This window comes from Phyllobates terribilis, unplaced genomic scaffold (assembly GCF_046119375.1).
Source record: "Phyllobates terribilis strain yellow unplaced genomic scaffold, ASM4611937v1 Scaffold_5__5_contigs__length_657084704, whole genome shotgun sequence".
NCBI lineage: Eukaryota > Metazoa > Chordata > Amphibia > Anura > Dendrobatidae > Phyllobates > Phyllobates terribilis.
Window position 1 is genome coordinate 293,697,838 of NW_027362765.1, and position 23,535 is coordinate 293,721,372.

Consider the following 23,535-nt stretch of genomic DNA (forward strand, 5'->3'; position numbering starts at 1 on the left):
CTACTGAGACCCTCCAATCACTGAGCCCAATTATGCCACCAGTACCCTACCACTGCTCCTTCACTAATCCCCCTCTGACTGTCCAGCATTGCTATCTTTGTGACGGACACCATTTTATTCCTTATCTATTTAATTTTCCCTTCAATAAATCCTTGTTCCCCAGTAAATACAGCTTCTTATTGGAACCTTGCCAAGTTCATCACCTCCTTTTAATGTATTTACCTTATTTCCAACCACAAATTTGGTTCCATTGGAATTGTTAGAAAGTATCCTTTCGAAAGCTGACAGATGATTGGGCAGATCACCTATGTATTTCTCCTTACCCGTCTCCTGTAAAGTAAAAAGCAATCAGTTTTGTACATATGAAATACATGAATATGTGTTCAGCAGGATATGAGGACTTTATAGCAGCTGCAGAACAAGCACTATTGGGAGTCCCATTGCTGTATACAGCCCCAAGAGAAGTACCAGAACATGACAACGGTAGCAGTATGCGGCATTCAGCGTAATCTCCCTTCGGATTGCCATATTGACAAAATCACGAGTATTAAGTCTAAACAGGTATCACCGTTATGGAGACTCTAGTAGCCAGTGAGATAATATTTTATTCTTCTCCTTTTTTAAGATGTTGTCTTGGATAGACATTGGTGGCATATTGCTAGGGTAATAAGCAATGTTAGGTGGGAGAAGGCTTGGCTGCTGGAAACCCTGCTGATTGCTAGAACAGACATTTCATTTTACATAAATCCTATGTTGCACGTACATATTCAAAGAATATCAGACGGAAGTATTTCAGTCTCAAGTCCTCCACACCATCATTCACCATGTCGATAAGTGCACTCTCCTGATTGCTGCGGCCGCTGATCTCTTTGTGAATAATAAGAGCATGTTAGATAATTTACATCCAGCATCATACAACAGATATAATACTGCAATACAATGTGTAAAGAACCCAAAGTACGGCACTGAAGTCTCACCATATAAGCGGCCAAGATATCTCAGGATGGCGTTGCTCTGATACAGAACAAAGTCTCCATGTTGAAATTGAGGTAGCTGTCCAAAAACCTGAAGGGCACATTGAGCATTTTATAAATAAACTAAACAGGGTAAGTAACCACAGCTACAATAGAAATAACAACCTAAAGTATCCTTTATACTACTAGTACAACTCATCATCATTCACTTAAAGTGGACCTTCTACTGATTCTGATATAGCACAGTACCTTGTGGGCGGGTCTGTGTTTTGGTTTGTTAGCATCGCAGAAGAACAAGTGAATGCCCACAGAACGGTATACGCCCAGTTGGTCGAGTTGAAAACGCGTATATTACTTACCGGAAATGTGTTTTTTCGGAACCCATGATGGCACAACGAGAGAGGGGATCCGCCCTTCAAGGACAGGAAACCTTCAAGATAAAAAGGGCGGCGCCTCTCTCCGCATCAGTGGATTACAGAGCATGAGAGGACTCTCTGGTTAGAGCACATCATTTTATTAACCATAGACGAACTTCACCCATGTGAATACTAAACACCCACCAACCGGAAGGTGAACACCATAGTGATAGGGAGGGAATGTAAAGGTGCCGTCATGGGTTCCGAAAAAACACATTACCTTTTTTTCTGTCACCCATGACGGCACAACGAGAGAATTACAGAGAACTAAGTATGTAAGGGTGGGACCAGGGCCTGCAGAACCCTTCTCCCAAATGTGAGATCCGAGGAGGCAGAAAAGGTCAAGTCTATAGTGATTATAGAAAGTGGACGGAGATGACCATGTGGCCGCCTTCCACATTTGCTCAATGGGCACGTCCGCTCTTTCTGGCCAGGAAGCAGCCATTCCCCGCGTAGACTGGGCCTTCAGATTGTTAGGAGGATCTTTGCCTGATCCTGTATAGGCCATCATGATGGCTTCCCAGATCCACCTTGATAGAGTGCCTTTTGAGACCTTTGATCCCTTTCGGGAGCCCTGAAAGGAGACAAATAGAGCCTAATCCTTCCTCCATGAGCTTGTGGATGCTAAATAATGTATAAGGCATCTCCTGACATCCAAGGTATGAAATCTTTCCTCCTTGCTATTTTTTAGTTCAGAACAGAAGGAAGGTAGGGCTATCTCCTGAGACATATGAAATTTAGAAACAATTTTAGGAAGGAAAGCAGGGTCTGGTCTCAAAACTACCCTATCGCCTAGCACTAAGGTAAAAGGTGGATCTGCACATAAAGCCAATAACTCACTAGCCCTCCGTGCTGATGTTAAGGCCACCAGAAGTATTGTTTGTAGGGTGAGTGATTTTATGGACCCGGAGCTAAGGGGCTCAAAGGGAGAACCTGTTAACGCGTTTAGCACTAAGTTTAAATCCAAAGAAGGGACCCTTATTATAGGGGCTGGATTGGCTCTACTGCATGCCCTCACAAACCTGGAAATCCATTTGTTACCGGCCAGATTATAATTATACAAGGGCCCCTAAGGCAGAGATTTAGACTTTTAAGGTGCTAACCGCTAGGACTTTCTCCAGCCCTTTTGAAGAAATTCCAAAATGGCCGTTATGGGAACCCCCTCCCCCAGGGAGAATCCCTGAGATGACAAGAACTTCTTCCAGACTCTACTGTAGATTTTAGTAGTGATTGGTTTCCTACTACCTAAAAGAGTAGTAACTAGATTCGATGAGAAACCCCAACCCTCTAGCAACGACCTCTCAAGTTCCAGGCCGCTAAGTGCAATCCTTTCACCTGAGGATGAAATATAGGACCTTGAGCAAGAAGGTCGGGAATCTCTGGAAGAATGCAGGGGTTCGTGACTGAAATGCTCCTTAGCCAAAAGAACCACGGTCTCTTGGGCCAGAAGGGGGGTTATGAGGACCACTCAAGCCTGATCCTCCCGGATGTCCCTCAACACTGCTGGAATTAGGCACGTTGGGGGAAAGGCATAGGCCAGACTGAAATCCCATCGGCACTGGAAGGCGTCTACTACCAAAGGGTTTTCCGTGGGATTCAGGGAGCAGAACTTTAACTTGCTGTTCTGACGGGTCGCAAACAGGTCGACGACCTCTGGAGACCCCCACATTGAAACTAGCTGACGGAAGACTGAGTGATTTAGAGCCCATTCTCCCTGCAATAATGGCCTGCGACTTAGAAAGTCTGCCTTCGTGTTGTCCTCTCCTCTGATATGAAGGGCCTTTAAAGAGAGAATTTTTCCTTCCACTAGAGAAAATATCCTCCCCGCAATCTGCATTAGTGATTTTGAGTGAGTTCCCCCCCTGGTGGTTTACATATGCCACCGTGACCTGGTTGTCGGACAGAATTTTTATGTGATGTCCTCGTAGAAGGGGTAAGAAGCGGATTAGTTCCTTCTCTACTGCTCGTAATTCCCACATGTTGGAAGACTCCAGACTCTCCTCCTCTGACCAAGTCCCCTGTATCGGGTGGTTGTCTAGGTGTGCCCCCCACCCCCTGGGGCTGGCGTCCGTAGTAATCACTCTGGTAAATTGGGGAACCCAGGGGACGCCTGTCTGGAATGTGTTTGTTTCTAGCCAACAGTACAGAGACTGAATATTATTTTCTGGGAGTGTTAACCTGCCCTCCAGATGTCCCCTGAGGATGATTTGGTTCTTTAGGACGTTCCACTGCAATTCTCTTGAATGAAATTGGGCCCAGCATACCGCTGGGATGCAGGAGGTGAGGGACAACAGAGACATGGACCACCTGAGACTAATTACTGGGTCTGTTCTGGCTATAGAGACTAAATTTTTTATTTTTTCTCTTTTCTGCTCAGGTAGGCGGCATTCCTGTCGAATCGAATCCAGAGTAAGGCCTAAAAGATTTGAGTTGTATGCGGGATTAGTTTTGAATTTTCTAGGTTTAAACCCCATCCGAAGTTTTTTTTTATTGTTTTTTTTTTTGTTTTTTTTTAAGATGGTGCACACCTGATCCACTTGGGCCAGGCAGTGATCGTAAGTTTTGCCCACTATTAGGAAGTCGTCCAGGTACGGAATGATCAATCTGTTTTCCTCCCTGAGATGAGCCGTAACCTCCGCTATAAGTTTTGTGAATATGCGGGGCGCTACTGCAAGACCGAAGGGAAGAGCTCTGTACTGGAAATGCTTGACGATTCCCTGTACAATTACTGCTGATACAATTACTGAGGTATTTTTGAAAGTCGTGATGGATTGACACATGGTAGTATGCATCCTTTAGGTCCAACACTACCATGTAGTAGCCGGGGAACAGAAGGCTTATCGTTGATTTTATCGTTTCCATCTTGAATGATGGAATGTTCAGGAATTTGTTTAGGCCTTTCAAGTTGAGGATGACTCTGTATGAATTGTCTGGCTTCTTTATAAGGAACAAGGGGGAATAGAACCCTCTTCTTTCTTCTTGTGGTGATACCTCCAGCAAGACGTTCTTTTGCAGGAGACCTGAAATCTCTTCCTCCAGTGCCCGCTGTTCTGGTAGAGGGGATCTTAAGGCAGTCGGGATAAATTTCTCTGATGGGATCCTCAGAAATTCCAGTTTTAAAAACCCTTTCCCTTTCCTGTAACGATCCTCCCATCTAGATTGTTCTGTGGACATCCTTCTGCGGCCAAATTTCTTCCTCCGAAAGGACTGCTTAAAAGTTGAGAAGGAAGATTTAGGAAATCCTTTTTTGTTGTCAACTGCTTTCTCCAGAATTGTGTCAAGAGAGGCACCGAAAAGAAAATCTCCCTCACACGGAAGAGAACATAGCTTTCCTTTCGTTTGTATGTCCCCCGGGCAACATTTCAACCAGCCTGCTCTACGGCTGGCATTAGACAGGGCCGCAGATCTTGCTGCTAATCTGGCAGAATCTGCAGAGGTGTCCGATAAGAAGGCCGCTGCTCCTTTGAATACAGGTAAAGAGGCCAGAATGGAGTCCTGTGGCTCGTTGTTCTTAACCTGGTCTTCTAACCAGTCTAACCAAATCATAAGGGATCTTGCGTAACAGGTTGCTGCTATGGCTGGTTTCAATGCCCCTACCGGTGACTCCCAAGTACCCTTAAGGAAGGTATCTACCTTTCGGTCTAGTAGGTCCTTCAGCATCCCTGTATCTTCAAAAGGGAGAGAAGTTTTTTTAGAAGCTTTGGATACCGCAACATCCAGCTTTGGGGCTTTATTCCAGGAAGCGGTCTCTTCCTCACTAAAGGGATATTTCCTTTTGAAGGAGGATGGAAGAGGACCCTTTTTCTCCGGCCTATCCCACTCTTTCTTGATAAGTCCCTGCACCTTATCATTCATCGGGAAAACTATGTTTTTTCCAATCCAAGGTGCCGAACATAATATCCAGTACCGATTTTTTTTTTACTTCTGGTCAACTAACCCCATTGTGGACCTGACGGCTTTTACTAAGCTATCCACACTTTCCAGGGGAAGACAAGGACCTGTGCCTGCCTCGCTATCTGAAGAGGAAGAGTCAGTGGAGTCATCCAGCATTCAGAGTCTGAAAGAGTGGGTGGGGTTTTTGCCCTATGGGCCTGGGATGCTTGGGAAAATGACTTAAATGATTTTTCCACCTCAGACCGAATAAGGGTTTTTAGATTTGAAGAAAAATCCGGGGTTCCCTCCGAAATGGTTTCCTCAATACATGGCTGGCATAATCTTTTGGGCCAGTCTTTAGTCAGACCCCGTTCACACAGGGCACATACTCTGCACTTGGATTTCTCCATACATTTTTTAGGGACATCCTGACCATATAAAGGGAGGAAGGAGAGGGAGAGACAAACAGAAAAAAAGTCTACATTAATACGTCGACTTTCACATAGCTCACTCACCACCCAGTAGATAAAAGCAGGGTACCGGAACGGGAGGCAGGACAGTATCCGATACTTCTCCTCGGGAGACCGCGGAATCGTCAATCCTGCAGGAGCTATGCCGGCTGGATCTTGAATCCCTGGTGCTACGAGTCCCAGAACGCCCACTGCTCTTGCTCTGCGGTGGACGCTGCTCCTGGGTGCGCTTCTGGCGCTGAGGCTGCCGCGGCTGCTCCATCTCCTCGGGTTGCTGCAGCATGGACTGCTGCTCTTGCTGCGGATGTGTGGCACCCCAGGGGTCTGGTTGCCACAGTGGTAGAAATACCATGTCTGAGAGCGAGCATGGGCTTTCCTGGTCAGGAGCACTTTTGCATGCAACGCCTCCTGTCCCAGTCCAGGGAGGGGAGGAACCTGCCCTTTATAAACTGGATCTGGGGTGGGGTTAGAGAGTCGAGTCGAGTTAGTTCCAGAGGAAGGGACAGAGGAGCAGCAAGGAGCTCTGTAGGAGACAGGAGCTGAAGACCAGAGATTGGAGCTGATAGAGCTCATCCTGGCAGAAGAAGCTGAGAACCGGACACCGGAGTCCGAGGCTGTGAGGATATCTACATCCAGCAGCAGAAACCACCTGGCAGGGGATTTCAGGTCCTCTGGCCATAGAAAGCCCGGAGGCTCAGTCACACGCAAGGGACCGGCACCGCCATCGAAGAACGGAGGGCACCAAAGGCCCCAAGTCACCAGCCATACAGGTGAGCACCACACTGTACACTCAGGGACGTGGGCTACTACACGACTACAGCAGGGTAGCCAGGAAGAGTGCAGTCATACGGGAAGGCCTACACCTCCACCTGGCCAGGGGGACTCTTGTTCGCTCACAAACTGACCAGGCCTCTAATGTTAGCCAGTACTCCCGGCAGGGCCTTCTTCATTACCAACAGTAAAGACCCTGAACTGCACTGCATGGACTCTGAGTCATTTCTGCTGCGCCCATGCACCACAACCCTCACCATCTACACACGCTGCCCTGAGGCTATACTCCTCCCGTGGGGAGTTACAGTATACTACCCTCTGTTACGCACACAACATCAGCCTCAGCGGTCTGCCCCGCAGCGGCGGTTCGCAGTGACTGCAATCCATGGGTGGCGCAGTCGGACATTTAAACATTAAAAACCAAATAAACAGATCCACCACTGGTTTGACCACCCTGAGCCACGGGACCGGGTCGCCGCCACAGAGACTACAACCCCTGACATTACACAGAGACCCGGCTCCGGGTATTCCCCCATACACGGCCCAGGGGGCGCGTCAACTTTGGCGTAGTCGGCAGGATTTCGTGCCCGCAACCACCGGGTACTGCGTGCCTTAAGAAAGACTGTGATACTTACCGTAGTGAAGTTTCCCGCCATCCGCAGCCATTTTCCCGCCATTGGGCGCCATTTTTGGGACGCCGCGCGGGAAGAAGAGGGGCGTGGACGCCAAAAACGCGCGAAAGCTGAAGCCCCGCCTTACGTACTGACGCTGCGCAAGGTCCTGGAAGGAGCCCAGTGGACGCCGACGTCACCAGCGAACGACACAAGGTCCTCGACCCAGACGATCGCCTGCGGAGCCGCGGCCTACGGAGAAGAAGCAACGGAAGGTAGGCCACGGTTAACTGGGGGGGGGGGGGGAGGAAGACACCAGGAATGGAGGGAGCTCCCACTGCCAGCGCGGCTGCTGCCGCAGTGATGCCGTATATCCCCGGAGCGGCATGGTTACCCCAGTACTCAGGGGAGTCGCATACCCTGAGCGACTTTAAAGAGAAACTGTATAGCCTATTCAAAGTATACCCCCTGTCCGAGGAACAAAAAGTGAGCATCCAAATAGGCCAGTTAATCGGAGCAGCCCAAAGAGAAGTGAAGTCCTGGTCAGCCAGGGAAAAGGGGACTGTAAAGGAAATACTGGCCCGTCTAAAGGACACTTTTGATATCCGCACCTCAGCAGAGATCAAGCTAAAATTTTATGGATGCAAACAGCGGGCACAAGACAGTATACGGGACTATGCTTTGAATTTGTAGGAGGCCCTGAGAGCCATTAAGCAGGCAGACCCTGACAGCGTGCGGAATGAGGATAAGCGGTTGACTGAACAGTTCATTGAGGGTCTACTGTCCAGCACTTACCGAACCCAGTTGCGTGTAATGGCCTTGCAGAACCCTGATTTAGACTTTGCGCAGTTTAAAGACAGAGCCATCCGGGTGCTCCGAGAACAGGCACCAAGTGGCGCTGTAATCCACAGGCGCCCAACTATCACCTATCACCAGGAGGCGCGCCCTTGTCTGCAGAGCCTGTGGGAGCTGATGCACAGGCTTTGGACAAAGCCCCGGCTGCAGACCTGCACCATCAGGTCCAAGAGCTGACCAAAAGCGTTGCCGCGCTAACCAGAACTGTGCAGTCTTTACAGGTGTCACCTCTAGGAAAGATCCAGCTGGCTTCCAGTCCGGAGGACGTCCCTTGGCGCCGACAGAGGAGGATCCCATCGTCCAGAGGAAGGCCCAACGACCACTACGATCAGGACGGACAACCCATCTGCCGCCGCTGCAACCAACCAGGACATATGGCAAGGTACTGTCATTTAAACGGGCCCAACCTGGGGCAGAGGGCCAACCCCCAGGCATAAGACCATCAGGCCCATCAAGCTGGCGTGATAACTACGTAGGGGGACGACCGGTCTTGCCTGTGGTGCTGGATGGCATTCCTATGAGTGCACTACTGGACACCGGGTCACAGGTAACCACCATCCCCTATGTGCTCTTTAAGCGGTACTGGAATGACTCAGATATTACCCGAAACCCAGATGACGATTTGAGCATCATCGCAAGCAATGGTCAGCCCGTGCCGCAGGTGGGATTCAAGGAGGTGACCATCAAAATTGGTAAAGTTGAACTGCCAGCGCAAGGACTGATTGTGGACATTGACCGTCGTGAAAGCCACCCTAAGATAACCTTGGGTACTAATGTTATTGAAAATTGTCTTGCAGAGATAATGGTCATATTACAGCAGGTTGCGATGAACGCCAGTTCCAGCCAGCAGCGTGTCCTACAAAAAGAGATCAGAGCCCTGATGAAAAGGCAACAGATAGAACTGTCTGGTCGTGAGATTGGTAGTGTTAGGATGAGTGATCCGTTCCCCATCGCCATGCCCCCAAAAAGTGAGATGATGATCTGGTGCCGGACTGCAATCGGGTTAAGAGGAAGGGACTACCAAGCCAAGGTAGAACCCGTCTACTCAGACAGTAGGTCCACCATTTTGACAGCTTGGGGGGTGGTCGATGTACGCCATGGGAGGGTACCCGTCCGCATCCTAAACATTGGGGAAAGAGAAGTATACTTGCCCCGGTATGCCACTCTAGCCAAATTGTTCACCGTTAACCAGAACTCTGTAAAGGCCGTGGAACCCTTGCCTCCATCTCAACCAGAGGAGGGTAACGGCTCCAAGAAACAAATGGAGGACTGGTGTCAGAAGCTGCATGTGGGCACCGACTCCATTCCTTCACACCAAAAACAGGGAGTCTACCGGGTGGTGCAGGAGTACGAAAGAGTCTTTAGCAAACACCCGCTAGACTTTGGGTAAGTAAAGTGGGTAGAACACCACATCCCCACAGGAGACCATCCACCCATAAAGGAAAGATACCGACCTGTACCCCCTGCACACTATCAGAATGCCAAGGGAATGTTGCAAGAAATGAAGGAGGCTAGGGTAATCAGGGACAGCTGTAGCCCCTGGGCAGCTCCACTAGTTCTTGTGAAAAAGAAAGATGGCACCATGAGAATGTGTGTAGATTACAGAAAGATAAATCGTATCACACACAAAGATGCGTACCCGTTACCTAGGGTAGAGGAATCTTTAGCTACATTAAAGTCTGCTAACTTCTTCTCCACTTTGGATCTTACTAGCGGAGACAAGGAGAAGACCGTGTTCACCACCCCGATGGGTCTCAGCGAATTCAACTGTATGCCGTTCGGGCTCTGCAATGCACCAGGAACCTTCCAGCGGTTGATGGAGTGCTGCCTGGGGCACAGGAATTTCGAGACGGTCCTGCTATACCTGGACGATATCATCGTGTATTCCAAAACATATGAGGACCATCTGAAACATCTAGCAGAGGTGTTTGACGCCCTGGCAGGCTACGGCCTAAAGGTGAAACCCTCCAAGTGTCATCTACTGAAACCAAAGGTACAGTACCTGGGACACGTGGTGAGTGCTGACGGAGTAGCTCCAGACCCTGATAAGATCACAGTGATTAAGGACTGGCCAAGACCGTCCAGCATAAAGGAAGTGCAGCAGTTCCCCGGGTTGGTAGGCTACTACCGAAGATTGATCCCCGGGTTCACCAAAATGGCTGCCCCTATGCAAGACCTCCTGTTAGGTCAGTCAAAGACCAAGAATCAGAAGCCGCCCTTCAGGTGGGACAAGCTGGAAGAGGAGTCTTTCCGCCAGCTGAAGATGGCCCTCACAGGGGATGAGATCCTGACTTACCCTGATTACAGCCAGCCTTTCATCCTCCACACAGACGCCAGTAACGTGGGGCTGGGAGCCGTACTATCCCAGATCCAGCAGGGCAGAGAGCGAGTAATTGCTTACGCCAGCCGAAAACTACGGCCCACAGAGAGAAACCCTGAGAATTATAGCTCCTTCAAGTTAGAGTTCCTGGCAGTGATGTGGGCAGTGACGGAACGTTTCAAACATTACCTTGCCTCTACCAAGTTCACTGTGTACACGGACAACAACCCGTTGACACACCTGGACAATGCAAGACTTGGTGCCCTGGAGCAAAGATGGATGGCCCGGCTGTCCAACTATGAGTTTACCATCAAATACCGGGCGGGACGCACAAATGCCAACGCAGACGACCTGTCCAGGATGCCGAACGGAGGGGAAGATCCAGAAGAACTGGAAGAGATTGAACTCCCTGCGTTCCACCGTCATGGGATTACCCAGTGTTCCCACTGAGTAAGGGACAAGCACTCTGCCACGTTCAATCACTTACCCCACTACAGCTGGGCGGAGACGCAAGACAGTGACCCAGCCGTCCGCCTGGTAAAAGAGATGCTGACACAGGCTGATGCCCGCCTTGACCCAGATGCTCCGGAAGAGACCAAACAGCTGTGGAAGGAGAAGAGTAAACTATTTCTCTACAAGGGGAAGCTGTGCCAGAGGATTGTCAACTCCCGGACACATGAGCTGACCTGGCAGGTAGTGGTCCCGAGACGAGACGCGGCTATGGTCCTGGAGGCATACCACGACGGAGCAGGGCACTTTAGATGGAAGAAGTTGGAGTTCCTGTTGAATGAACGGTTCTTCTGGGTAGGCATGAGAGGGGCCATTGAGAGAAGGTGCAGAGACTGCGGCCCGTGCAACCTGAGAAGAAAGGACCGTGCCAGCCAGAAGACTTACCTGCAGCCCATCATCACCAAGCAGCCACTAGAACTGGTAGCCCTGGACCATGTGAAGCCGGCTCCAAGTAGGTCCGGGTAAGTCTACGCCCTCACCATCGTAGACCACTACTCCCGGTTCCTGGTGGTGGTCCCTGTCAAGGACTTAACAGCTCAGACAGCAGCTAGAGCCTTCCAGCAGCACTTCTGCCGCAAACACGGGTATCCGGAGCAAGTGTTGACTGACCAAGGTCCAGCCTTCGAAGCGGAGGTCTTCCAGGAGTTCGGCAACCTGTATGGCTGCAAGAAGATAAGGACAACGCCCTATCACCCCCAAACCAACGGATTGTGCGAGAAGATGAACCAGGTGGTGATAGACTTGCTGAAAACGTTGCCCCTGGAAGAAAGCAGTCTGTGGCCTGAAAAACTGCCTGATCTGGTGGACTTGTATAACCACATCCCAGTAAATTCCACCAACTGCACCCCGGCTTACCTAATGAGAGCAAGACCTGGTAAGCTGCCTATTGACCTGGATATGGGAGTCCTGACACCCGAGGACACCTCGCCAGAGGCAGACTGGGCTACAGAACGGCAGCAGCAGTACCAGAAAGTGCAGGAGAGTGTTGAGAGAAGTCTGTCTCAAGCAAGAGAAAGGCAAGAGAGGATTTACAACCAGCATGCTCCCGCTGTTGCCCTGGTACCTGGAGAGCAGGTCTTGAAGAGGAAGAGGTTGCTCCATAAGTTGGATGACCAGTGGGAGAAAGACTCGTACACAGGACAGCCCTCAAGTCATGAAAATCCGAAAGTATGCATTATCAGTAAAGATGGAGGAGAGACCACAGCCACTGTCTCCAGAGACCACCTGAAGAAGTGTCCCGAGCAGCTGCAAAGCACTGATTAAGACCAAGATAGCCCTCAACCCGCAGAGGAAAGGGAAGAAATGGTCAGTACAGTACTCGGAGAATTTCCCCGGTCCTGGACACAAATTAACAACGCTATTGTGGTACCCGTCCTTACCTTTCTCCAGCCAGCCCCTCAATGGCCTACAGAAGAGCAAGTAGTGTTGGAAGAGCAACCGGCCCCGGAGGCAGAAGATTCCATTCCAGCAGCCCAGGAGAATCAACCCTCTACTAGTAGTGAGCCTGCCATGCCCGTGGTAAGCCAAAGAGTACACAGAAAGCTGCCCAACCTACCCGTAACATCTCCAAACACCAGTAGTGCAGACACTAGCGAGCCCACTACACAAGGGGTGGAAACAAGGGACCCAGAAAGAACACCACCAGATAGTGTGTTACGTAGGTCCACCAGGAGCACTAGAGGTCAGAAGCCCGCTCACTGGAGAATCTAGAGAAAAATGATATATACCTGTATATTGCAAATGTTGAAATGTTTTATGTTTGTTGCATGAATAATATTTATGTTTCTCAAGTTACCCGACAGGGTTTATGGACTGACAGGTTATGGACAATGAATAACCGGAACTGTACCTTGTAAATAGTTGCACCTGTTAAGTGCCCCTTTTGTGCCAGACCACAGAACAAAAACCCATGGAGGTGGCTGAAGACGTGGTCCAACGCCGGATCATCTATGCCCTGTAGCCACCCCAGGTCCTACGTTGAGGGTTTGGGACGGGTCCCTCAAAATACATCTTGAGTGACATGGACACCTGGTTATGGAAGCGCCGTGACCTATAAAGACTGAACTCCTTGTACATATGTTGATGTGTTATTGCTTATATCCTGTTATGTATGTTTTCATAAAATGTGTTTAGTCCCGGAGTACTAAAATTTACCAGGGGGGAATGTGGCACCCCAGGGGTCTGGTTGCCACAGTGGTAGAAATACCATGTCTGAGAGCGAGCATGGGCTTTCCTGGTCAGGATCACTTTTGCATGCAACACCTCCTGTCCCAGTCCAGGGAGGGGAGGAACCTGCCCTTTATAAACTGGATCTGGGGTGGGGTTAGAGAGTAGAGTCGAGTTAGTTCCAGAGGAAGGGACAGAGGAGCAGCAAGGAGCTCTGTAGGAGACAGGAGCTGAAGACCAGAGATTGGAGCTGATAGAGCTCATCCTGGCAGAAGATGCAGAGAACCGGACACCGGAGTCCGAGGCTGTGAGGATATCTACATCCAGCAGCAAAAACCACCTGGCAGGGGATTTCAGGTCCTCTGGCCATAGAAAGCCCGGAGGCTCAGTCACACGCAAGGGACCGGCACCGCCATTGAGGAGCGGAAAGCACCAAAGGCCCCAAGTCACCAGCCATACGGGTGAGCACCACACGATACATTCAGGGACGTGGGCTACTACACGACTACAGCAGGGTAGCCAGGAAGAGTGCAGTCAGATGGGAAGGCCTACACCTCCACCTGGCCAGGGGGACTCTTGTTCGCTCACAGACTGACCAGGCCTCTAATGTTAGCCAGTACTCCTGGCAGGGCCTTCTTCATTACCAACAGTAAAGACCCTGAACTGCACTGCATGGACTCTGAGTCATTTCTGCTGCGCCCATGCACCACAACCCTCACCATCTACCCACACTGCCCTGAGGCTATACTCCTCCCGTGGGGAGTTATACTACCCTCTGCTGCGCACACAACATCAGCCTCACCGGTCTGCCCTGCAGCGGCGGTTCTCAGTGACCGCAATCCATGGGTGGCGTAGTCGGACATTTAAACATTAAAAACCAAATAAACAGATCAGCCACTGGTTTGACCACCCTGAGCCACGGAACCGGGTCGCCGCCACGGAGACTACAACTCCTGACATTACACGGAGACCCGGCTCCGGGTATTCCCCCACACACGGCCCAGGGGGCGCGTCAGATGCAGTGGGTAGGGCTGCTGTGAAGCCATTTGCACTGTGCCCCTGCCTGGCCGGTGATCTACCCTTAAGTACCCTTATTGTGCCAGGGAGATCACCGGCCGGCATCCCTGCAGCTTCCGGTACCTCCCCCGAAAATTACATCAGGGGGTCAGAGGTCCCGGAGCGCGTCATCGTTGCGCGACTTCCGGTTTCATCACTTCCGGTCGCGCCCAGTGACGTCACATCCGGAACACGGGGTTTGCTGGCTACCATGCTGTGTAGATGCCGCAAACACCCGCCCGCACGGAGATGAAATGTCGGCGCCCCCCGCGGCGCTTCCAGGAACCACGGGACCGGCTGCAGCAGAGACTGTCCCTGGCCAGAACCGACCGGCCCCAGCAAGATGACTTGCTGTCGCCGCCGACGAGAAGGAAGGTCCCCCATCAAGGACAGGAAACCACTGATGCGGAGAGAAGCGCCACCCTTTTATCTTGAAGGTTTCCTGTCCTTGAAGGACGGATCCCTTCTCTCGTTGTGCAGTCATGGGTGACAGAAAAATCTTAATTTCTGGGATGTCCAACTTTGGAATGGAGGAGTAAAGAAGAAAAAGAGAAACTGTTCCAGAATTAGTGGAGCAGCACCAATTTGAGGAGGTAGTACTCTGTTGAAAATAAAAAAAATCAGTAAAAGGTCCACTTTAAATGCAATTGAAGTTCAGTTCTATACCCACCATCTGGACAGAACAAAATGTACTAATATGTATATGTGTGTCACCCTGGCCTGGATGCCACAAGTGTATAGCTGTGTCTGAGAGCAAGGGGGAGGTTCTTTGGTCAGGGACCATTAGCATGCAATACCTCCTGTCCCAGGCCAGTAGGGGGAGCAGGCTGCCCCTATAGAAGCTGGAACTGGGGGCAGGGTTAGGGAGAACTGGACAACCTGTCTCTGGATTGAGAGGTGTCCCAGAGCAGGGACAGACAGTTGTGCTGCAGCCTAAGAGGCCATGTGGCAGTAGGAGAGCCACGAGCCAGGGGAAAGAGGCGAAGCAAGCCTGTCCTGGCAGATAGAGAAACTAATCTACCGGACTTTGGTGTCCGAGGCTGTTAGGATTCCAAGTCCTACAGCAAATAACCAGTCCGCAGGGGATTGTATGTCCTTTGGCCTAAGAAGCCCGGAGGTTCCGCCACAGCAGAAGGGACCGGTGAAGCCACACCATGCCAAGAGTAAAAAGGGACCCAAGTCGCCAGCCATACGGGCGAGAAGACACGGTGAGCTCAGGAACGTGGGCTATTACACCACGAGGAGGGAAATAGCCAGAGAGAGCGCAGAGAGCATGGTAGGCCTACACCCTCACCCTGATCAGGGCCAGCTTCCCACTTGTTCTCAGACATCCAGGCCCCCTCCTAGCCGGGCCTGTTTTTTGGGTCATTTCACCTGTTCTAATAAAGACCCTGAACTGTTTAAGAGGCCTCCGTTTCCTAGCTATTGCTGTCGGGAATCATCCCCTCCATCATTCATTATATACTGCCCTGGGGCCATACTCCTCCCGTGGGGAGTTGTACTATTCAGTGCTGCACATTTACATCTGCCCCAGCAGTCTGCACTGCAGCGGCGGTTAGCCCTGACTGCAATCCACGGGTGGCGTAGTCTGACATTGCAAAACATATAGAAGACTGCCCCTGGTCTGACCACCCTGAGCCACGGACCGGGTTGCCACTACTACCCCCATTATTGCCCTGTTGCCCGGATCCGAGTGCCCCACGGCCCAGGGGGCGAGTCAGCAGGATTGTGACCAACCCGCCACAAATGGGTATTGCGCGCCTGAAAAAGACTGTACACGTACCTTAACAAGAGGTTTCCCGCCATTTTCAGCAGCTTCCCGCCATCTTCAGCCGTTTTCCCGCCATCGGACGCCATCTGCAGGACGCCACGCGGGAAGAATAGGGGCGTGGTCATCCAAACCGTGCAAGACCTGAAGCTCCGCCCTACGCACCGACGCTGCGCAAGGTCCTGGAAGGGAGAGAGAGCGACACTGAAGTCACCAGGACGCGACGCAAGGTCCTCGTCCGGAGCAGCACCAGCGGAGCCGCGGCCTACAGAAGAGGATCGTCGGAAGGTAGGCCACGCTTAACTAGGGGGGGGAGATGTCGGACGCGGAGGCGCCCACTACCACCAGCGCAGCTGCAGCAGCGGTGATGCCATTCTCCCTGCCTTACATCCCTGGAGCGGCTTGGCTGCCCAAGTATTCAGGGGAGCCCCATGCACTAACTGACTTTAAGGAAAGGCTGTACAGTTTATTCCAAGTTTACCCCCTGACAGAGGAACAGAAGATCAGCATACTGACAGGGCAGTTAACTGGCGCAGCCCAGCGGGAGGTAAAGTCATGGCCCGCTGAGGAGAAAAGAACTGTAAAGGACCCGGCTGCGGGGTACCTTTGATACACGTACCTCCGCTGAAATTAAAATGCGGTTCTACGGATGTAAGCAGCGGGCACAGGACAGCATCAGAGACTATGCCCTAAATTTGCAGGAAGCCTTGAGGGCCATCAAACAAGCTGACCCTGGCAGCGTGCAGGATACGGATAAACTATTAACAGAACAGTTCATAAAAGGTCTGCTGTCTAGCGCCCACAGGACCCAGCTGCGCCTCATGTTCTTTCAGAACCCTGATCTGACCTTTGCCCAATTCAAGGACAGGGCCATAACGGTGCTCCGTGAACCCGCAACAAGTGGAGCTATAAACCCCCGGCGCCCTGCTCTCACCTATCACCAGGAGGCAGCGCCCTCCTCTATGGACTCTGTGGGGGCCGATGCTCAGGCCCTGAACCAAGCCCCGTCGAAAGATCTGCACCACCAAGTCCAGGAGCGTCGCGGCATTGACCAGGACCGTCCAGGCGTTACAAGTGGACCCGTCAAGACCCATCGAGTTGGCTTCAAGTCCGGAGGATGTCCTGTGGCGTCAACAGAGGAGGACCCAGTCATTCCGAGGGAGGCCCACAGACCGCTACGCAGAGGATGGACAGCCCATTTGCCATCGATGCAACCAGCCCGGACACATTTCCAGGTACTGTAATTTAAACGGGTTCAACTTGGGGCAGAGGGCCAACCCCCAGGCATAAGAACACCAGGCCCTTACAATTGGCATGATAAGTATGTTGGGGGGTGCCCGGTTTTATCCGTGGTGCTGGACGGTATCCCCATGAGCGCCTTGCTGGATACCGGGTCGCAAGTAACTACTATTCCTTATGTACTTTTTAAGCAGTATTGGACTGATGCTGATATAACACGGTATCCAGACAGTGACTTGAGCATCATCGCCAGTAATGGCTTGCCCGTGCCGCAGATGGGGTTCAAGGAGATGACCATTAAGATTGGTAAAGTTGAACTACCGGCACAGGGAGTGATTATTGTGGACATTGACCGTCGTGAAAGTCACCCTAAAATAACTGTGGGTACTAACGTGATTGAAAATTGTCTTTCAGAGGTAATTGTAATTCTACAACAGGTGGCGGTGAATGCTAGTTCCAGCCAACAGAGAGTCCTCAACAAAGAGATAAAAGCCCTGATGAGACGGCAGCAGGTAGAACTGTCTGGTGGTGAGATCGGTAGCGCAAGAATGAGTGTCCCATTCCCCATTTCCATGCCTCCCAAAAGTGAAATGATGATCTGGTGTCGGACTGCAATCGGGTTGAGAGGTAGAGACTACCAAGCCATGGTAGAACCCGTGTACTCAGACAGCAGGCCCACCATTTTGACAGGCCTGGGGGGTGGTTGATGTCCGTCATGGGAGGGTGCCCGTTTGCATTCTCAACATTGGGGAGAGGGAGGTACACTTACCCAGGTACGCTACACTTGCCAAACTGTTTGCTGTCGAACGCAAAGCTATCAGGGCCGTGGAGCCTTTGCCTCCATCTCCACAGGTGGAGGGTAATGGCTCCCAAAAACAAAAGGAGGACTGGTGCCAGAAACTCCATGTGGGTGCTGACTCCACTCCCCTGCACCAAAAACAAGGAGTCTACCGGGTGGTTCAGGAGTACGAAAGAATCTTTAGTAAGCACCCGCTAAACTTCGGCCGAGTAAAGGGAGTAGAACACCACATCCCCACGGGGAGCCACCCACCAATAAAAGAGAGGCACAGACCTGTACCCCCTGCACATTATCAGAACGCAAAGGGCATGCTAAGAGAAATGAAAGAAGCTGGGGTCATTAGAGATAGCTGTAGCCCCTGGGCAGCCCCCCTGGTTCTGGTAAAAAAGAAAGACGGCACCATGAGAATGTGCGTGGACTATAGACAAATCAACAGTATCACCCACAAAGAAGCATATCCGCTGCCTAGAATAGAGGAGTCTTTAGCCGCACTAAAATCAGCTAACTTCTTTTCTACTTTGGACCTTACTAGCGGGTACTGGCAGGTTCCTGTGACAGAGGCTGACAAGGAGAAGACCGCCTTCACCACCCCGATGGGACTGAGTGAGTTCAACTGTATGCCCTTCGGGCTCTGCAACGCACCAGGGACCTTCCAGAGGCTGATGGAATGCTGTCTAGGGCACCGAAACTTCGAGACGGTCCTACTTTACCTGGACGACGTGATCGTTTATTCGAAGACCTACGAGGACCATCTAAAACACCTGGCAGAGGTGTTCGAAGCCCTGGCAGGCTATGGCCTGAAGGTGAAACCATCAAAGTGTCACCTGTTGAAACCGAAGGTCCAGTGCCTAGGGCACGTTGTAAGTGCAGAAGGAGTAGCCCCCGACCCTGACAAGGTCACGGTAATCAAGAGTGGCCAAGCCCCTCAAACATCAAAGTAGTAAGGCAATATCTCGGGTTGGTAGGCTAATACCGAAGGTTCATCCCCAGGTTCACTAAGATGGCAGCCCCTATGCAGGACCTACTTATCGGACAGTCTAAGTCCAGAAGCCAAAAGCCACCCTTCTAGTGGGACAAGCCGGAAGAGGAGTCCTTCCGCCAGTTGAAGATGGCCCTCACAGGGGATGAGATCCTGGCCTACCCCGATTATGGCCAGCCTTTTATCCTCCACACAGACGCCAGTAATGTGGGGCTGGGAGCCGTACTGTCGCAAAACCAACAGAGCAAAGAAAGGGTGATTGCATATGCCAGCCGGAAGCTGAGGCCCACTGAAAGGAACCCGGAGAATTACAGCTCCTTCAAGCTAGAATTCTTGGCAGTGGTGTGGGCCGTCACAGAACGGTTTAAGCATTACCTGGCCTCCGCAAAGTTCACCGTGTACACGGACAACAACCCGTTGACACACCTGGACAATGCAAGACTGGGTGCCCTAGAACAGCGGTGGATGGTGCGATTCTCGAATTATGACTTCGTGATCAAGTACCGGGCAGGCAAACCAATGCTAACGCTGATGTCCTATCGAGAATGCCTCACTTACCTGAAGGTGAATAAAACCCAGAAGAGCTGGAGGAGGGAGGTAGAACTCCCTGCGTTTCACTGATATGGAGCCACTCAATACTCCCACCGCGTGAAGGAGGAAGATTTAACAACCGTTATGATCAATCCCCTACCTCACCACAACTGGGCCGAGACCCAAGATAGTAACCCTGCAATCCGCATGGTGAAAGATCTGCTGACCCAGGAAGACGCCCGCTTAGATCCAGATGCTCGAGAGGAAGCCAAGCAGCTATGGAAAGAGAAGAGCAAGCTGTTCCTCTATGAAGGCAAGCTGTGCAGAAGACTTGTCAACCACCGGACACACGAGCTGACCTGGCAAGTCGTGGTCCCAAGGCGGGATGCAGCTATGGTCCTGGGGGCTTACCATGACAGAGCGGGGCACTTCGGCTGGAAGAAACTGGAGTTCCTGCTAAGAGGACGGTTCTTTTGGGTCGGCATGAGAGGGGCTGTAGAAAAGTGGTGCAGAGACTGTGGCCCTTGTAACCTAAGGAGGAAGGACCGCACCAGCCAGAAGACACCCTTGAGACCCATCGTCACCACGCAGCCTCTTGAGCTGGTAGCTCTGAACCACGTCAAATTGGCTCCAAGCCGGTCGGGATACGTTTATGCCCTGACAATCGTGGACCACTATTCCCGATTTCTAGTGGTGGTCCCTGTAAAAGACTTGACAGCTCAAACGGCGGCCAGAGTCGTGACAGACCAGGGTCCAGCGTTCGAGGCCGAAATCTTCCAAGAGTTCTGCAACCTCTATGGCTGTAAGAAGATTCGGACAACAACTTACCACCCACAAACCAACGGGATGTGTGAGAAAATGAACAATATAGTCATTGATCTCCTGAAGACGTTGCCCCTGGAGGAACGCAGCCTGTGGCCAGAAAAACTACCGGACCTGATAGACTTATACAACCATATCCCGGTGAATGCTACAAACTGCACCTCGGCTTACCTGATGCGAGCCAGACCAGGTAAGCTGCCCATAGACCTGGAGATGGGAGTCCTAACACCCGAGGACACCTCCCCAGATGCGGACTGGGATACGGAAAGGCGACTGCAGTACAAGAAGGTACAGGAAAGTGTGGAGAAGAGCCTGGCCCAAGTGAGAGAAAGGCAAGAGAGACTCTTCAACCAACACGCCCCTGCTGGTCGCCTAGAACCTGGTGAGCAGGTCCTGAAGCAAAAGAGAAGGCTACACAAGCTGGACGACCAGTGGGAAAGGGAACCCTACACAGTACTGCAGTCTGATCACGACAACCCGAAAGGTGTGCGTGATCACCAAGGATGTAGGAGAAACCACTAGTACCGTCTCCAGAGACCACCTAGAAAGGTGCCCCGAGCAACTACGGAATGCAGAAGAGGATCAAAGTGACCTTGAACCCGCAGAGGACAAGGAAGAAATGATCAGCACCGTTCTCGGAGAGTTCCCTCAGTCCTGGACTCGAATAAACGATGCCATAGTGGTACCCGTCCTGCATTTCCTGCAACCCAAGCAGCAGCAACCTACACCAGAGCAGGAAGTGAAGAAGAACAAGCAGTTCCAGAGGCAGAAGAACCTGTACCAGCAGCCCAGGAGAATCAACCCTCTGCTGACAGTGAGCCTGCCATGCCTGCGGTAAGCCAGAGGACCCGCAGACAGCTGCCTGCCCTGCCTGTAAGTCTAGCCAGTGACTGTACCCTAAATGGTAGTGAAGAAAACCAGGTTAGACCACCACCAGACAGTGGGTTACGCAGGTCAACCAGGAGCACAAAAGGGCAGATACCCGCTCACTGGAGGATATAGGGTGCACTAAAACTGTAAATAACCCTGTTGCCAAGTGTTGAAATGTTTGCAAAGTTACATGCATGATTAGTAATTGTGTATTTCAGTTTCTTACAGTTGCCGTACGGACTCAAAGGTTATGAACTTTGAATAACCGGGACTTTGTATGGACTGCGTTCGGAGCCTAATCAAGGAATGAACTAAGACTGTAAAGGACTTGGGGCTAGGACAGACCCCCACCTGGTTAAGGCTCCCCGTTGTGTTGGTGATATGGACACCCGGTCACAGACCACACTGTGACCTTAAGAACTCAACCTGTGCGTCACTTGCCTTATAATGTTTTTTATGGTCATGCATATTACTTGGTTCTTGTTTAGTCCCGGAGTACTAAATTTTACTAGGGGGGAATGTGTCACTCTGGCCTGGATGCCACAAGTGTATAATAAAGCTGTGTCTGAGAGCAAGGGGGAGGTTCTTTGGTCAGGCACCATTAGCATGCAATACCTCCTGTCCCAGGCCAGTAGGGGGAGCAGACTGCCCCTATAAAAGCTGGAACTGGGGGCAGGGTTAGGGAGAACTGGACAACCTGTCTCTGGATTGAGAGGTGTCCCAGAGCAGGGACAGACAGTTGTGTTGCAGCCTAAGAGGCCGTGTGGCAGTAGGAGAGCCACGAGCCAGGGGAAAGAGGCGAAGCAAGCCTGTCCTGGCAGATAGAGAAACTAATCTACCGGACTTTGGTGTCCGAGGCTGTTACGATTCCAAGTCCTACAGCAAATAACCAGTCCGCAGGGGATTGTATGTCCTTTGGCTTAAGAAGCCCGGAGGTTCCGCCACAGCAGAAGGGACCGGTGAAGCCACACCAGGCCAAGAGTAAAAAGGGACCCAAGTCGCCAGCTATACGGGCGAGAAGACACGGTGAGCTCAGGAACGTGGGCTATTACACCACGAGGAGGGAAATAGCCAGAGAGAGCGCAGAGAGCACGGTAGGCCTACACCCTCACCCTGATCAGGGCCAGCTTCCCACTTGTTCTCAGACATCCAGGCCCCCTCCTAGCCGGGCCTGTTTTTGGGTCGTTTCACCTGTTCTAATAAAGACCCTGAACTGTTTAAGAGGCCTCCGTTTCCTGGCTATTGCTGTCGGAATCATCCCCTCCATCATTCATTATATACTGCCCTGGGGCCATACTCCTCCCGTGGGGAGTTGTACTATTCAGTGCTGCACATTTACATCTGCCCCAGCGGTCTGCACTGCAGCGGCAGTTAGCCCTGACCGCAATCCACGGGTGGCGTAGTCGGACATTGCAAAACATATAGAAGACTGCTCCTGGTCTGACCACCCTGAGCCATGGACCAGGTTGCCACTACTACCCCCATTACTGGGGGTCTCTTTAAACAGAGAGGTTGTAGCAACCGCTGCATCGGCCGTGGTTATGGTAGGGCACGAGGTATCCCCCGCAGTCGTCTCTTATGCCCCGCTCGCTTACCCCGCCCATCTCTCCCTGGGAGGACCCGCTTCATCTCCACCTACAATCACGAGTGGGGGACTATGAGGCGGGTCCTCTCACGCCACTGGAGTGTTCTCGGCACGGAGCCCTCCCTGAGGGATGCGGTGGGACATTACCCACTTATGACAGCTAAACGGGCTAGGAATTTGGGTGATTTTATCACCTCTAGCCACTATGTCCCACCTGCACCCAATCCATTTGGGTCACGCGGACCCAGGGTGGGATCTTTTCCATGTGGCCACTGCTTGGCTTGCGCTAATGTCCTTCGTTGTTCATCATTTGCATCGTCTGACGGCTCCCGCACATTCCAAATCTCAAAATATATCTCCTGCAGCACTACACATGTGGTCTACTATGCCACATGTGGCTGTAATAAAATCTATGTAGGTCTTACTACAAGAGAGATGAGGGTTCGTGTGCGGGAGCATATAAGGGACATTGGCGCGGCCAAGTCTGTTGCACATCCCCGGGAGCTCAGGACGCTACCGCGACACTTCAAAACAGCTCATAGCAGTGATCCACGCACACTCATGGTGCGTGGTATAGATGTGGTGCGCCTGGGCTCTCGGGGGGGTAATTCCAAACTCTGTCTTGCACAGAAAGAGGCCAGGTGGATCATGGTCCTCGACACCCTGGCCCCGCGTGGCCTCAATGAAAGCCTGACTTTGTCATCTTTCCTGTGATCGGATGCCCTCCTTTCTCTGGCGCTCTCCCTCAGCTTTTTTGATCCTCTAGTCTGTGCTTCCGGGTCTTAGCTTGATTTTAAATTAGTTTCTGGTTTTAATTTATTTTCTCCCTATACTTCCAGACCCTATCCTATTTCCTTGTCAAGCTCTGCATCATCCTTATGGACCAGTGTTACCACAAGGACTTTCTGCAATTGAAGTGA

The 23,535-nt window shown here is 51.5% G+C and overlaps 1 protein-coding gene across 4 annotated transcripts in view; it reads right to left on the minus strand.

The window, feature by feature from the left end:
* The window catches only part of LOC141273015 (glutathione S-transferase P 1-like), an 85,286-nt gene that overhangs the window by 13,381 nt on the left and 48,370 nt on the right, over positions 1 to 23,535 (minus strand). For all 4 annotated transcript variants that reach the window (XM_073684316.1, XM_073684313.1, XM_073684317.1 and 1 more), the window contains 3 exons: positions 978 to 1,065; positions 764 to 867; positions 223 to 330 (listed from right to left, as the gene is read on the minus strand). In XM_073684316.1, the coding sequence (XP_073540417.1) occupies positions 223 to 330; positions 764 to 867; positions 978 to 1,065 (300 nt within the window). The remainder of the gene's footprint in view (positions 1 to 222; positions 331 to 763; positions 868 to 977; positions 1,066 to 23,535) is intronic.